General features: G+C 36.9%; 2 protein-coding genes across 4 annotated transcripts; both read left to right on the top strand.

The window, feature by feature from the left end:
• Nucleotides 1–1,331: 1,331 nt before the first annotated feature.
• LOC110847322 lies at nt 1,332–3,653 on the top strand. Of its 2 annotated transcripts, none has more exons than XM_022094251.2 (5): nt 1,332–1,905; nt 1,995–2,165; nt 2,252–2,357; nt 2,441–2,535; nt 2,666–3,653. In XM_022094251.2, exons 2-5 carry the CDS (start codon nt 2,103–2,105, stop codon nt 2,978–2,980), a joined length of 579 nt encoding a protein of 192 aa, XP_021949943.1. In that variant the 5' UTR covers nt 1,332–1,905; nt 1,995–2,102; the 3' UTR covers nt 2,981–3,653. The 2 variants fall into 2 exon arrangements, with proteins under 2 accessions (XP_021949943.1, XP_021949942.1); XM_022094250.2 differs by having other exon boundaries at nt 1,333–1,905; nt 1,998–2,165.
• Nucleotides 3,654–4,159: 506 nt separating this feature from the next.
• LOC110847074 (ubiquitin carboxyl-terminal hydrolase 48) lies at nt 4,160–13,128 on the top strand. 2 transcript variants are annotated; one of them, XM_035849315.1, is made up of 20 exons: nt 4,160–4,321; nt 4,815–5,007; nt 5,085–5,279; nt 5,358–5,471; nt 5,562–5,987; nt 6,103–6,278; nt 6,393–6,500; nt 6,592–6,803; nt 6,911–7,459; nt 7,568–7,934; nt 8,031–8,158; nt 8,230–8,399; nt 9,336–9,467; nt 9,547–9,656; nt 9,741–9,883; nt 9,947–10,168; nt 10,255–10,386; nt 11,366–11,432; nt 12,421–12,530; nt 12,653–13,128. In XM_035849315.1, exons 2-19 carry the CDS (start codon nt 4,871–4,873, stop codon nt 12,492–12,494), a joined length of 3,462 nt encoding a protein of 1,153 aa, XP_035705208.1. In that variant the 5' UTR covers nt 4,160–4,321; nt 4,815–4,870; the 3' UTR covers nt 12,495–12,530; nt 12,653–13,128. The 2 variants fall into 2 exon arrangements, with proteins under 2 accessions (XP_035705208.1, XP_021949612.1); XM_022093920.2 differs by having other exon boundaries at nt 4,161–4,321; nt 12,421–13,128.
• Nucleotides 13,129–16,175: the final 3,047 nt, after the last annotated feature.

The following is a 16,175-nucleotide window of genomic DNA, read 5'->3' as shown; positions in this document are numbered from 1 at the left end:
TATTTTCTGATGTCGAGACAAATGTAAATAAACAATCCTGTGTTGCGAAATTTCACAGACACTTACGTGCTTATGGGTACATGTGGCAGTAATATGTAGACACGTTTATCTTGAGCTTTAGTTTATTGTAGGACTAACTCAAATATAATGTGTGAGACCCAATTTTTGTAAATATATTGTCAAATTGTAGCTTATCAGTACAAGAAGTCATTTTTTGAATTTCAGGAAATCATGCAATAGTCGTTCACTCGCCTAAAATCATGAAGAACTATCTGTAAATATACAGGCTTAAGTTCAATACATTGTGATACAATAGCTCACCTACATGAAAACATTGGGTTTCGAAGACATTGGCTTAAATGCCAATGTTAACGAAACCAGGAAGTAGATTCAACATTTAAATAGCAACGACAGTAGGCGGAAAGACGTATGTATTTACATATACATAGATTGTGAGATAGAAAGCCTTCTTTCCTCTGATTTTATGTATCAACTCAAACTCTGGTATGTTCATAAAATTTGAGTTTGGTCAATTGTTTTTATTGTACTGTAATACTTACAGCACGATACAGTTCAAATAGTCGGGCGCATGTTCAATTGCGAGGAATGTGGTCGTAAATGGCATGAGACATTAATTTAAGTTTTTGGCAAAGGGTGGAATCTCAGTGTGTGTACTATTTACCGAGAGTTCTTAGAAATTCCTCGGAGATAATCAACACGATTGTGTTTTAATAAGACATCTGCATCTTCATAATTCTTAAGCCTTAAATCTTAAAATCTTGATGTTCACCACATGCAGTTTTATCTGTGTATTTAGTAACAGCGAGGTCAAAAAGTTTTGGGAAAAGTTGTGAATTATTCGAATCTTTGAAGTCACAGCTTGTCATCTATCATCGCTGTCGTTCCGAAATTTGATGATACATGTAAATCATTTAAAGACTCAGTTTGGTGAATCCAATATAAGAATTTTAGTGATAATTGATGCAATAATTTTTCATGCGACCGCCCATCGTATCCGCCTACTATATACATATTATGCCGTTGGATGGGTTTCGTATTACATAATTTGATGAGCTCATGTATGTAAGACAAGTTATTCCCAATTTGTCAACCTATGTATATCACGAAGTGGGAGTTCGCGCATGGTGTCGTGGAATTGGCGAGATAATCACTCATTGTCTCGGATTAAGATGTAACTCTAACACGGAGTACAGATCCGTACATCATTCATTGGACTGATCTTCGGAGACTTGCCAAAGCAATGCTTTAATGCTTTTCTTTCTGATCCGAGTTTGTGAGTCAGGATGATCCGAGACTAATAACAGAAATGTGGCTGTCCTGTGACTCCTTCAAGTATGTTTCCACTCTCACTTTATTTAAGACGTGGTTGTAATTCGTGTGAAGGCTAAAAATACTTTTCCACCTCATCATCCATGTTGAGAGATCGGTGTACTTCCCAACAAACTTGTTCACGTAAGAGACTGTCGGTGTCTTCTTGCTTGAGGCTTGTCTTTCCTCTCATATCACATATATTTGTACTGGTGAAACAAAGACAAGTTGTTGACTATGAGGATAAGTACTTGTCCAAGTACAAATGTTTGACGACCTAACTGGATATATGTAGTCTTTCATCACAAAGCAAACATACGTAAACGCTCCATTTATGCTATGAGTATACTTTTTGAATGAACACATGCCTTTCCTATTTGCAATCTTCAAATTAAGTGTTTGAGCAAGCAGTATAATAAGTGCGACTCGTTTTGAAATAGGCATGCCTAATATGTATGCATACCGAACGCTCTGTTAAAATCAGTCGAACACAGGAAGTCTCCATGTAATGAGATCATATAGATTCAGATCATCCTATAATACCGTGAAGATTAAACTCCAACAAAGGAAGACGAGGTACGAGCGTGGTTAGAAAATTATAACCTTGATTTGAAGTTTATAAAGATTTATTAAGAAAAGTTGAATTGTGATTAAAATTGTGACAGCAGGGAGGTCAGGCAAGACACAGGTGCAGGATTTTAATCATTCTTAAACGTGACAAATCGTGCATCGTTTATCGAGCAGCCGGGACTTGCTACATATATATTTTCAAAATGGCACAGTCAGATCCGTGGAAAAATCGGAAATCAGTACGAATTTGCGCTTGCCTGGACATGGTATGAAAAAGCTTATGCATTTGTGACTGAGATTTTAAACTCGTTATGAATTCCGTATTGCTCATGTTGGAAATTTTGGCCCACAGATTTTTGCACTGCTCGTCATTTCTGTCTATATTCTCAGAGTAGTATTGGAAAATGTAGACGAAGAAGAAGGCAGGTTGTCCAAAGGATTTTTCAGACCTGGTGAAAGTAATCGAAGATACGAATATAAAATTCATGCCATTTACATATGTATGATATTTATATTCTCATTACTTACTACTTATTAACAGAACCTGCAATTACTTCCGCACTTTGGGCTGCTGCATTTATCATCAACGTGACTCAATTTGCTTTAGCATATTTGCTATTTTCCGTTGTAAATAAGGTGAGAATTGCATATGTGTAAAATACTTATATTCATGGCGCATGTACCTACTTATACATATATGTAACAATTGTTGCATGTTGCATAATCTTGTAAATATAATAATTGTTCGATTGTTCTGATTTTTAAGGGGTTGGACGAGTCGGAATGTGCAATTCAAGCCAGTCGGTCAAAGTACTGGCTGATTTTTGCGAATATAACATTTGTGATGCTCATCTCCAAGTTTATTTTCTTTGTCTTTTTCGACAAGGGGAACGATTCTCTCGTGAGAGTGCCCATGCTCATCCTCTGTGTGACCGAGCTGTTCTTCAAAGGTTACGCAATGTATTTTGTAAAAGAGTTGGTGGACGATTTGAAAGCGACCTTCAATTCAGGCACAGCCAAGGTGCAGTACATTACCGTCGTGGATGGAAAACGGTTGGTAGATCCTCGTTCTAGTGTTTGAGGTAGAAAACTGAATACGTAACACAATCGTGTACGTATTTAAACTATGCAACTTTCTCCATTTCAACGGATAATCGCCCAATTCACAACGAATTACAGAAATCTATGTGATGTTAAAGGTTGCGATGTTCGGGAACCCTGCTTTTAACGAATTTTGGAAAGTTTCCTTGTAGCATGATGTCAATAAGGTCAACTGTGCATGTACTGTTGGCCTTATTTCCGAACTCGTCCTCACTCGAAAAATTATAAGTCTATATCCGAAAACAGAATTCAAAAATAATAATTCAGGACGTTGGTCTAAAATTAGATTATGCTGAGGCAATGATACCTTCGACGATGTGACTCTTTTAGATCGCTATTAAACCGTTTAGTATTGATTTATACAATGTTTCTAATTTATTATAGGAATTCTTTTTAGTACTACCCTTATATTAATTATATTATACTAATTCATGAATATTTTACGATACATGGTCATAAGAAAATGGATTTAGGCTTGTAGATATGTAAATTAGTATCTAGTAATTACTTAGCTATCTAAAATCTTGTTCTCATTTATTATTTATTTTAGTTAAAATAGATAACAACAATTATACGAGTTTATGATAACTATCTTGTATCCTCAATTTTCATACTCTTCTAATAGCAAGTAATAAATATACGTTTTTTGGAATCATCTTATGCCTTTTCATCTTAGATTAGTATATAATATAGCTTTAATATATAGCTTTTCATATTGCATACTAGTATGCAATGCATATTCTGCAATTTTAACGCCGTTTTTATCAGAACCAAACATCCATAGAAAGTAATCTACAGCTACGCTGTATATTACTGATATTAGTATTTCATGCCAAACATCATCACTTAAACAACTCTCGAATGACATGATCAGACTTGTCTCCAACGACAAGTTGTATCTTGTGATCCATCAAATTTAAGTGTACGGCACACAAGACAAGTGTGTCAGATAGGGCGACGAGAAAATCTGGAGAAGGGAGTTACAGCACGTGGCACTCAACGTCACTCTCAAAGTCTCGATCAGGTCTCGTCTCGACTGGTGGAGGGGATGAAAGCGACGAGAAAGTGCATCGAGAAAACGTGTGTGGAGCGAATTTGGGTTTAAACTCAAATCTTTTACCTCCTTCGTGTAGCAAGAAGTCATCATCACCATTCCCATCTACTCCGCTCTCCTGCCTGCTGCCTGCCGTCTTCTCACCATAATCTCATCCCGTTTCGTCGCAGCAACAGCGTTCGTCCAGGAACTTTGGAGGAGAGAAGTTGCTGCTGGCTGGCCAAAAAATCTCCCCAGAAACTTAAATTCAATTTTCATCACCCGTAGGTAAGTAAACCCCCACATTTCACACCCACCGTCCCACTCGAGTAGAGCGAAATGGGGAAGATTTCCCTCCAGACATTGCGAACGCTCGCAATTTCTCTCGAGTTTCTCTAGAGTATCGTCAAAATTTGAGGAACGTATCCAATATTTATTAGTCTCATTAATTCCCGAGGTAAATCATCACAGCCTTTGAAATTTTGGCGTTGGGGCTAGAAAGGGGGTTTGAAAAGTATATTTAGAATTATATCAATAGTCGGTTTATCTGAGTGTCGATATGAAAACTGAATATTTACATACATGAGGATACAAAGCAGTACTATGCACATAGGAGATTTTTTGAAATGTGCTTATGCACATTAGTTAAAGTGTATTTCTGCCTTTGGATTTTCCTAAATTACAGTACAGTAGTAGTGTGAAGTCTGTGAAAGTATTCATGCTCACTTGTTTTAGAAAATATTGGTTGGTTTCTTGAACAGAAATATTCTTTGTTTTACAGTTACACTAGTAAAACAGGATTTTAATTGAGAACACGGATTTGAAGAGGAAAGGGATATGGCGCCGGCGAAAGGGAGCAAGCCGGAAGTCAACCCATGGAGCTGGGCATCGTCAGTTGAACCAGAAAATATAGGATTGGAACAGTTGAGGAAAGCTTATAGAGTGGTGGATTATAAACCGTGCGAAGATCCGAGGTTAACTTTACTAAAATGCTTATAAATTAAGGATGCTCTTGAACTAAATTAATTCGAAATGGGTTTATTATTTTCAGACGAAACTGTAGACGAAATCCATTTTGCTACTGGGGACTGGGAGAAAAAAAATGGGGACACAACTCTGACGAGGGATCTGAAGATGATGATAATGGATTTCGTGAAGAAGGTGAATTTGCTGGTCTACAGAACTTGGGAGCCACGTGCTATGTCAACTCCCTTCTTCAGCTTTGGTTTCACAATCCTATTTTAAGGTACAGTTGTTACACAAAGACAAGATTAATGTAAAACTATCATCTATTCATTACCTAATAATTTTGTTTTTTATTTAGACCTGCCATTTTGAGGTGGCGACCTATTACTCCAGTCGTTGAGTCTTATCAACCGAGCGGTCCTATTGCACAGTTGCAGGCAATGTTTGCACGATTGAAAATGTCGAAACGGAGGTAAGATTGCTATCATTGTCCCTTTTGTGTGATGCAGGCAAGACTCACAATTCGTATAGAAATATAAATTTCCTACTATTTTTATTTCAGTAAAATTGACCCAACAGAGTTTGTCAAGTCACTGCAGCTAGACACTACGGAGCAACAAGATGCTCAAGAATTTTCTAAACTATTTATGGAGGTTATACTAAAAAATCTGACTGCAGCAGAGTATGTAGATCCTGCTATCCGCGATGCAGTTGCCAGTACTTTCCGAGGGGAACTTCAGAATGAAACCGAATGCACTGGTTGCAAAAATAAAACTCGAAGACAAGAGTCATTCAACGAATTGGAGCTTGGAGTTCGGAAGGATTTGAACGAATCCTTGGATGACCTACTAAAAGAAGAAATCTTGACCCTTTCAGAACAGTATTTCTGTTCCGTGTGTGATAGTAAAAATGATGCCATACGTCGAACAAAACTACTCAAACTACCACCAGTCTTAAATTTGCAACTGATGAGATTTGTGTTTGATAGGTATGGACATTTATTATTTGATGATATTATTTATTTATTGCATACTGAATATCGATTAATTAATATAAGAAGGGGAAGAAGAGTAAGTAATAATGCTACTTGAATATTCTAACAGGGAAACTTTGAGGAAGAAAAAGGTCACAACATCTATTCAGTTTCCTGAGGTTTTGGACATGACATCAAGGGTGACCGAAGAAGAAAGTTCCGAGAATAAAATAGATACATTAACTTATCATTTAAGTGCTGTCTTAATTCACAATGGACCTAGTACTTCGTCAGGACACTATATTGGTAATTTGTTATAATGTTTTGTTACTCTCGTTCCATTCCAGACCAAAATCAACATACAAATATACACATGCATATAACTATTTTGATGTTGGTATTAATAACGATAATCTACAGCCCAAATTAAGGATCTAAGAACGGGAGCTTGGCTGAAGTTTAATGATGAAAATGTGGACCCTCTTGGGAGAGGAAAAAGTCAGAAACTAATTTTAAAAGAAGATGAAGGTAATTTGCTTGAACCCTTCCACTTTTACTATTAGTGGTAGCATACATTTATCAAATTTTTAATTATATATTGATGGATATTATATTTTAGGGAGTGGTTCTGATAGCGACAAAGGAAAACACAAAAAAATCAAGACAACCGGTGTTCATAACTCTCAAGGAGCGTACATGTTGGTATATACACTCAACAAATATATCAAACAACCTGAACCTGATCCAGAGCCATGGTCATACCTGGACCAACTGATAAAGTTTGAAGATGAGGCTTACCAGGAAGAGGTTAAGAAATCTAAAACTGAAAAGGTAAGGTATTGGTGTTCTTGAATTGCATATAGTCAGGGGGTAACTTGTTGATTTATTGGATAGCTGTTAAGTATTGTTTTTTTACATTTCAATAATTTATATTACAGGAGTACGACAATAATCTCAAGGAGCAACGGAAACGTGAGATCAGTGAACTGTATCCGTCCCTTCAACAGCGACCTAACAAGACTGAAAAAACACCAGAAGGCGATGGCGATGTTGACGGTGATGATGATCAACCTCCAAAGAAAAAAACTGCGCGATTAGAAATTAACGGAGTGTCAAAGCCTGTCGAGTCAAAACAAGCAAGAAAACAAAATGGATCTTACTCATCAACCAAGAAAACTTCAAAGGACTCCAATCCCAGTAACGGAGGGGTCGGCAACTCGAAGTCTCTAAATGTTTCAAATAACGATGATAGTGCTGATCATCATAGCTCATCTAATAAGGTCTTTTTTGACCGTTTTGGCAATACATGGGAGAGCATACTAGAAAACATGAATTTTATTTCTTCGGAGTGGCTCCAACAATGGTTAGATCCTGTCAATCCACCGCCACCAATGGAAAACAAAACGTTATGCTGTGAGCACGGAAAGCTAGCTCCACCATCTCCGAACGTGACAGTTTGCCCATATAAAGTTATTCCTGAAAGCTTCGTGAGTACATATTTCTATTACTATTTTAAAACGATTATTACAAAAAAGTTCAAGCGATATCCCGTTGCCATTCATTGCACTGTTTTGAAAATTTGATATTTTTTTCAGGCGAATGAATTGTACTTGAATTATAGCGTTGACGGTCCAAGATTTAAAGGAGCGGAAGCTTTTTGTGATATTTGTGTCAAGTCCGAATGTCTTCGACTAAGAAAATTGCAAGAACTGGAAAATGACTACAAGTTGTTTTTAGAGTCAAACAAGAAGTTTGATGGGATTCAGCAGTCTAAAGAGAAATCTGAGAGTTTCATGTGGCTCAGCAAAGAAGCTCTACGGAATTGGAAGCGAACAGCTAAATCCAATATTGAAAATGAATTCAAAACTAGTGAAGAACTTGTGGATTGCGATGCGGAAACCGAAGAAGAGTCTGATGGCGTTTCATTGATGAAAGTTAATACTGAACTCGTTTGCCCCCATGGTAATAGGCTACTTTTAGTATTTTAAATATTTATTTTGTGGCTTGTAAATACAATTGTATTATACAAATTAACGATATTTTTGTTCGCATATATAGCTAACTTGACCCCAAACGAGACTATCCGGAAAAGTATTCCCGAAGTATCTTGGCATATCATTAAGAAATATTTTCCTGATGCCATTCCTCTTGCAGCTGGTGAAAAGGAGGACTGTGAGGAATGTTTGGTGAGTATTTTTTTAATAATTGTTAAGTCTATTGATTTTTTTATGTAATAATCATTTAACTATCTTTGCAGAATGTCAAAAGGGGTGATACTGAAATTAAAAGTATGAATAAAGAACTGGCACAGAAGCAGAAATCGAAATTGCTGGATCTCTACCTTAATCGAGGTAGACCGAGTATAGAACTTGGGTCTGTATTTTTAGTTAGTCAACAGTTTATCACTCGTTGGAAAAAGTTCATTCGGTAAGTTAACTGACCAACAATACATCATTCGTATTTGTGTTTTTCATCCTTAATTTCATAATTCACGGCACACGAGAACTAGCAATTTAGATTCTGTACAAGCAATATTACTGGGACTAAGGATAAGTGACATGAGATATAATGGGAAACAATAGTGTTATGTTAATGCTAAGCATTTCTCAGAATTATCTCAAATTTGCGTTCAGAAATTGATCGGTTGGAGCAAAAATTTGATGGTATCGTCTGAGGCTACGTGAAAGATTATTATTGGCAATTCATCTTCTTCAAAGAAATATGTCGACCCTTTTGTGGTCTGGTGAGTCAGTGGTTTTCCTCTTTCCCTTGTCATGATCACAGTTACATATGGAGCATAAAAATCGTTGAAAATATCGAAAATCTTGTTAACGTCAACCCGATATCCGCTGCATGAGCTCAATGAGTGTTTTTTCATTTACGATATTTGATCAGTTTGGATTTATCGGAACTACTGGCTCCTACTTGGTGGTGACTGGTGCAGAACAAGCAATATGACGGTCGTGGTGGGGTTTGGAATTTCTCCAGGGTGTCAGACACTTGTGTCTTACACGCAAAGGGTACCTGAAAGCAAATAAGAATGGTGTGTGATGGTAGCGATTTTGGGATGACAGGCTTTTAATATTTCGAGAGATATGACCAGCTCATAAATCACCACTCGATTTACGATTTGGGGACTTGGCGGAAACCGAGGAGGGACAGTCCGCTCTCTCTCTCTCTCTCTTTCTCTCTTTGGTTTTTGTGTCTGAATTCTTTTGTTCTTGGTTTGCTTTCTCCATGTACTTTGGAGATGTTGTTGAGGTGAAAGCACTTTGGGGCACTGTCTGACAACGTGTATTCACCAGTGAAAGTCTAATATTATGCTTGACATGTGGTTGGTGATATTTTTTTAATGATTTGCAGGGACCCAATAAAATATGACCCTGTGGAGAATATCAACAACCAAACATTGCTGTGCTCCCACAATAAGTTCATGTATCCACTACATAATTTTCTCCCGGAAGTTGTGCTAGAAGAGAAACCAGAAGAAACTTTGTAAGAATTATACAGAGTTACAATTTACTCATATAGCTATCATATGTGCATATGCATTTAGTGTTTCTGGTTAACGTAGATTGTGCCTTGTTTACCCTACCGAGTGGAACACAATGTTGGGTTTATTTTCAGTGGATACAACAATTAAAGCTGAAATATTTGACCAAGAAAATATACAATATGATCCAGGTAGACGCCACGTCAATTTTTGTCGTATTAGTTATTTTTCTAAAAAGTAGATTGGGAGTGTAAATTAAAATATTTATTGTATAGAAATATGTAATGCCTGTGCTACGGACTGGTGGGTTGGGGTCCATCGGCAAAAGTTTAATTACACTAATCAACTAATCCATATTGTGCGTCGTGATAAAGACAAATTGGAAGAGCCACAAACTGATTGCGATGATCTGTTTATTGTAAGTGACCAATAATTTTACCATAAAGTTTATACACCTAATATATCTAAATGAATTATGCAGCCTGTCAGTAGTTCTACCTCTACCAAACGTGCTAGAACAACACGTGATCCGATGGGTTGGACAACTCCAATTTGGCGTGCTAGTAATACTACTTCGATCAACTCGAAAGAACCGACTACTGCAAATTCCAGCAATCATGGTGTCAGAAGAAGTGCTCGTAAACGAGGCGAGAAGTCTTATAAAGTGTCATCTACAACTACCCTTAAGGAATTAAAAGTGATGGTAAGCATTTGCTTAAATTTAGTTGGAACTTAATTTACCCCATAATTTACACATGTATTGTTTTAAATCATTTTTTAAATACATAGATTATCAAAGACTTTTGCGCATTTCCAAGCGATCAGCATCTATTTTACGAGGGTCAACCAATTGGAGATGATATGATATCCTCGACCTTAGGAGAATTACAGATCACTGCGGATTCTACACTATATTTAGAGGTACGATTATCTCCAAATTTTACATATACCTAGTACGCAATTATTTATAAGTAGAATGTACTTTTCCGTCTTATAGTTAACTACATTAGTCGGCTAAGTATGGTACTCTTTATGTAGAAAATATTAACATCAAACTTGGAAACTATTCAAAATCCTGTTCATACAATTAAGTAGTAGCAATAGTTCGCAGTAAAGATGCTGCAAGACAATGGATCCAATTTTCCATATTAAAAATCAAGTATTGTTGTTTGGCATGATTTATAATGGAATCTATTGTCTAATTGTTTTAGCGGTTGATCTCCGGAGGATATGTCTAGTTTAAATGATTGAAATGGTGGAATTAGTGAGTTGCTACTGTGTACGCATATTGCTCTCGGCAAATGTATTCAGTAGTAATCAGTAAGGTTTAAGAACTCAATAATTGCTTTCATCTGCAATACTTATATAACAGAAAGTTTGTGTTTCAAAGTTTTATTCATTATCATTCACGATAAAGCAGGGTTTCCTTACGTACTTATAAACTCTAATAAATAATAATCTTGCGAGATTGTGATTATACATGTCCAGCTTCATATGTCATATGCACATCATGCAAGTATACCGATCCTGGTAAAGAAAAAGGTTCTGTTGTTGAGTTGAGTGAAGCTAAGAGTTTTTGTGTGTGGAGTTTTAAAAGGATTGAGATGCACTTTTCTGCTGTCGGGTATTATTCTGGTTGATGGGAAAATGAGTTTGAAGGCTGTAATTTAGCACTCAAGATCATGTAGCTAATGAGATTTTAATTTTTCATCTTTGTCATTCCATTAGTTAAAATGCTATAGTTTTCCTTACACTTTGGGAGCCTTGTCTTTCGAAATTTCATTCCTTTGCTGCTTTTTCTTACCCTTCAATAAGCACGTAATATAACTACGTTTACGAAGGGATGAGATTCATATATATTCAAAATTAATTATTCATGGCGTTACGTTTGTTATCTCAGGTCGACACCGCGTCCAAGCATCAAGAGGACGACCCAGTTTCTCCATCAGTTGAGACCGGATTCAGGGGTAAGTTGACTATTTTCAAAATGAACTATTAAATAGGTAGATGTGTATGATGTCAGGTGTATCATCCTTTGCAAATTATTTATTGGTTTCAAGTTATCTATATTAATAAATATATTTGTCATACACCAGTATTTACGTACTGTGTCATTTACTATTTAAATATATTCTGGTGGCTTGTGTGCAGCTACAATGAGAGACGTAATAATATGAGTATGTACAAGAACCATCACGTGTTTAATTGAATACAATATTGAATGGAAACAAAGAAGAAATCAATCAGGTTTAACAATGGAAGGTTAATAATGAACGGCGCCTGATAAAATTAGTTTTGAAGATTATGCCTCAAGCAAAACGCTTTTATAAAAATTTTCAAACTGTCAGCAGTTCGTCGTCGACACTTTACCACTCATTTCTACACTTTCTGTATAAATGACCATGCTACTAGTACGTATCAAGTTCACTTGATGAGACTTGTGAATATCCAAATCAATTGGAATATGTAAAAATATTGTGCGTTTAAGTAGGGAAGATGGACGAATTACGTTTGCAAATATCCTGGTGTAGCAATAATGGTGTTGTTTATGTAACGGTCTGTGTTGACATGTTTAGATGTAAGCTAAAATCACATCTGACATTTACACACATATTATGCCATGGTCAGTATTAGTAAAAGATAATGAAAGTGATGTGGAGGGAATGCATGACGAACTAGAGGCGCTTATAGATTTTTATTCAAGATAACAATCTAACCACCAGGTTTGATGCCTCAGAGCTGGCTATATTAATACTAGGTGTTGGAAATATTAGACTTTTAAACTAGTTTTGTCAGGATAGATTGGTTGGCCGGGAGTTTTTTTTTCATTACACGTTGTTATCTAATTAAATGTGTAGCTTATGTACGAGAGAAATACATGTTCAGAAGAGGAGTGATTAATGAGTGGAGAGCTTGTTTCATCCCTGGGTAAACTATTTGTCTTTTTTTCTACAGGAACGCTCTTGATGGGAGGCACGTCTGCGTCTAGTCCAGATCCGGTGGTTGACGACGACTTGAAGTCCAGCTAAAAATATCAATCACTGCAGGGGATATCTTAGATTGCGGTTGGTGATGATTTTTGTGTCTTCTGGAATTGTGATATGAGGAATATTTACGTACAACAACTATCTTTAGTCGTTTTTTATTTATTTATTTTCTAACCTACAAATTTTCCACGTGCAATTAGGATGTAACTCTCACCTGCGACCAGAAGGGGTAATAGAAGTTATGCAGGCGTTGGAGTTATATTTCGTTAATACAGAATGTAGCCATTTGGGAAATTTTCGTAACATATTTTTACAAAGCGGGTTGCCGCTGACCAAGAAAATTGATCATCACAAAACTGTTTAATTTATAATTTATTGAATGTGAGAGTGAGTATTTAGTTAGTATTTTATAATAGCTGGACTGTAGTAATTATTGAATACATGCATCGTTCCTTTATGTTCCTTATATTCAAGATGCACGTATGCATGAGCGTCCGATGTGAGCATATCCACTGTACTTTTAGTAATAATAATAATCAATTAAGCTGATGTGCTTTAGTTTTGTACAAGTAAGTGAAAATGAAATTCTTGAACGTATGTCTGGAGTGATTTTTGTTTTAAGACGGAAGAAAATCAGCAAAATAAAATAAAATAAATGTAATTCTTGTAAGATATGCGTAGTGAAGTGTATTTACGAGTGAAAATTTATTGCTACATATCCCATGTATATCTTTAGAGTGGAACCAAAACGGTTTTCCTTTTGGCAAAGTTTGTCGGTTGGTTGAGCTCTTCTTCTTCTTCGTTTGGTTTCTTAGTATGAAGGAACTCATTTCATTTGGCGATGTGCCACGAAGCAAGAAGCAGCAGTACTTGAGAGAAGAATAAAGTCTTCTCCATATCCACACCAACAACCGTCGTACCACTGCTTGGTCAGAAGTCAGGAGACGCTGTTCTCTTCTTCTTCTCTGTCCAATTCTATATCTTGAGGCCTGCTGAACAGTGCGAGAACATTTGAGAATCTCACAACAGCAGCAACCAATACATACACGGAAATAACTGCTGCTGCTGAGTTTTGCTCTGGAACCAAAGAAATGGCTTTCACTCTTCTTCGTCGTCGTCGACATAGGTCGCTTTGGTTGTGCCCGTCCGTCGGTCGGTCGGGCGGGTGATGCTCAAGAAACAAGTATATAGCGTCGCCCCACCGAATGATGTATGGCTTCTTGTATGTTGCACACTACACACGTCCACGTCCGCCCAAGTATAAATGGCTTCTTCATCGGGGGTTCAAAAGACCCCCCACATTTCTTAACTTTGGTTCTGTCGTCTTCCCGTCCCGAAAAAAGGACTGTGCTTTTATTAAATTCATTTCACTAATGTACTTGTCGTACTTGGATAATGAATTAATAGGCTCACCATTCTCACTCCTTCCGGCTCCCTTTCCCTGCCTCTCATTTATGAGTTCATGTCAAATGCAGTCGTGATTAATCGGGTGACCAGGATTCATTGGGTTCGCAGATAATGTACGAGATTTGTATGTACAAGAGATCTGCATTTGGAGAAATGTGATAGTACGTTCATACATTTTGAGGAAAATGAAATAATATGAGACGAATCTTCTCTGACTGGTTTGGTTAAAGTTAGACTTATGTTTGGCTTGCAAAATATTGGGGGTGAAAGTTTGCTCATAGAATCTGATAGTGAACGAACCACACCTGCATTTTAATTCACATCCTTTTAGGTTAAAGACCAGTGGGGTTAAGTATTCTAACACTCCAATAGCATGGTCAGGTCCGAGGAAAGAAATAGCTGGCGTAACAAGGGCAAAGTCGTGTGGGGGTTGTTTCGGGGAGAAGTGAGACAAATGGAAAGTAATCTTCGTCCAGCTCTACCATACTTTTAGAACTATAGATCTTTACGTAATAATGATAATGAATGCAATGCAGTGCAGTTGTTGGCTTGGGTTCCAGAAGCAGCAGTAGTTTTTGTTGGTTGAGGAGACGAGGAATGACACATATTGGAAAACGCTTCATTTTGCCAACACAATAGAAAAACCTAATCCAATAATGTGCCAATCAAGACACACTTATTATTATAAACCTGGTTCGGTTCTCCTTGTATTGTGAGTTGTTTTCTTTGGAGTATTTATCCCTCGTAAGTACGTACCCTGCAAGCAAACTAGATACTTGCTACAATGCAAAGAATGCTATCTTATTGGATGTTCATACGATCTGGACCAATATTAACTACGAGGACGACGACGCAATTGAATCGCATCTCATGATATATTGCGCAACATGAATTGTTCTCTAGAAAAGACTTTCGGATGGATTTATCGCAAATTGTAATCTACGTTACGTATCTTTTTTAAACACGATGATGAGTGGATCGCCCGTTGTTAGTGGTCTTCAAGTTCAGTCAGATCTGCTCCATACAGTTCGCCCGTCTTGATTTAACTTTTACAAGAACCCATCACCAATCACCACCCTTTGTTGTTAGCCATCTTACGTCCCGTCCAGTTGGGATAATAATGAACAAAGCACAAAAGCCAACTTACTTGCCATAATATTTCACAATAGATGATCCGAATTGACAGTGCTCTCCTTTCACCGTGTTGTTACAACCCTTCGCACACTTTGTGTATCGTCGTCGTCGTCGTCGTTGGACGCGTGAACATGAAATTTTAATTTTCATTATCATCCTGCATTATCTACCTGTCCAGTATAGATAAATGGTGTCGCATTTGTTACCTCATTGTGATTAATATACACACATACCCACCTAACGCTTGCTTGGCATCATTTCTTCATTTTTCATTTTCAGCACGGGCTGTTATGAAAATGCGTTGAACGAATGAAAAAATAAATATCTGTGTAATGAAGATGAGATTTTATGCTTCTTTCACCACAAAAATATGGTAGACAATTTTTAAAGCTATAAAATTGAATGACTGATTTATTCACTTATTTATTACAATTTGAAACTTGAAATTTTAATGTTGGTTAAAATTGCGATATGAAATCAAGGTTGGCATATCTACGTTCACAATCTCAATCTAAACCAACGCTATCTGCTTTAAATTAGGGTTTACCAAAAGAGCTTTGTGTGCGAGCAGAATGGTTCAGGTTATCGTGATCAGTTGGCTGAGTAAAAATGGGGAGGAGGAGAGGAAACTTGAGGCGAATTTATTGGTGAAATTATGCTCTACTTGTTGATACCTTGTTTTTGTTGGATTCCCTCCTGCATGGCTCTACGATACACAAGTTCAACTGTTTTTACCTGGAGCAGATGCTGTTTAAAAGGCTTGGCTGGCTTCAAATGAGCACACCAGCATCATCGCACCTATGAATTTATAACGTTTCAGCTAATTAGTGGCTGGTGAATTTTACGCCTTCAATCAAGTTTCCTCTAACGTGGGGAGTTCTTTTCACACCAAGAGTTTTAAGAAATCAATAATAAATAAATTATAATCTGAAAATGCTTAGGTATTATGTAGACCGGTTCAAGTTATTCTTCTTGTATACCCATTGGTTCAACATCATCATACGTATTTATGTGCTATGGAAAGCAGTGATAATCCCGCACGATGCCACATTATTTCTCTTTATCAAAACTTGTACTAAAATTTGTAAATCTCAATAAGTTTTCATGTTTTTAAATTGGTACTGCTGACGTCTCTCATTGTAATTTTACCTTTGCATGCAAGTACTATTATTGTACAGTTAT

Source organism: Folsomia candida, unplaced genomic scaffold (genome assembly GCF_002217175.1).
Source record: "Folsomia candida strain VU population unplaced genomic scaffold, ASM221717v1 Fcan01_Sc003, whole genome shotgun sequence".
In the NCBI taxonomy this organism is placed as follows: domain Eukaryota; kingdom Metazoa; phylum Arthropoda; class Collembola; order Entomobryomorpha; family Isotomidae; genus Folsomia; species Folsomia candida.
The sequence above is the reverse complement of the archived record's forward strand: the minus strand, read 5'-3'. Positions and strand labels throughout refer to the sequence as shown.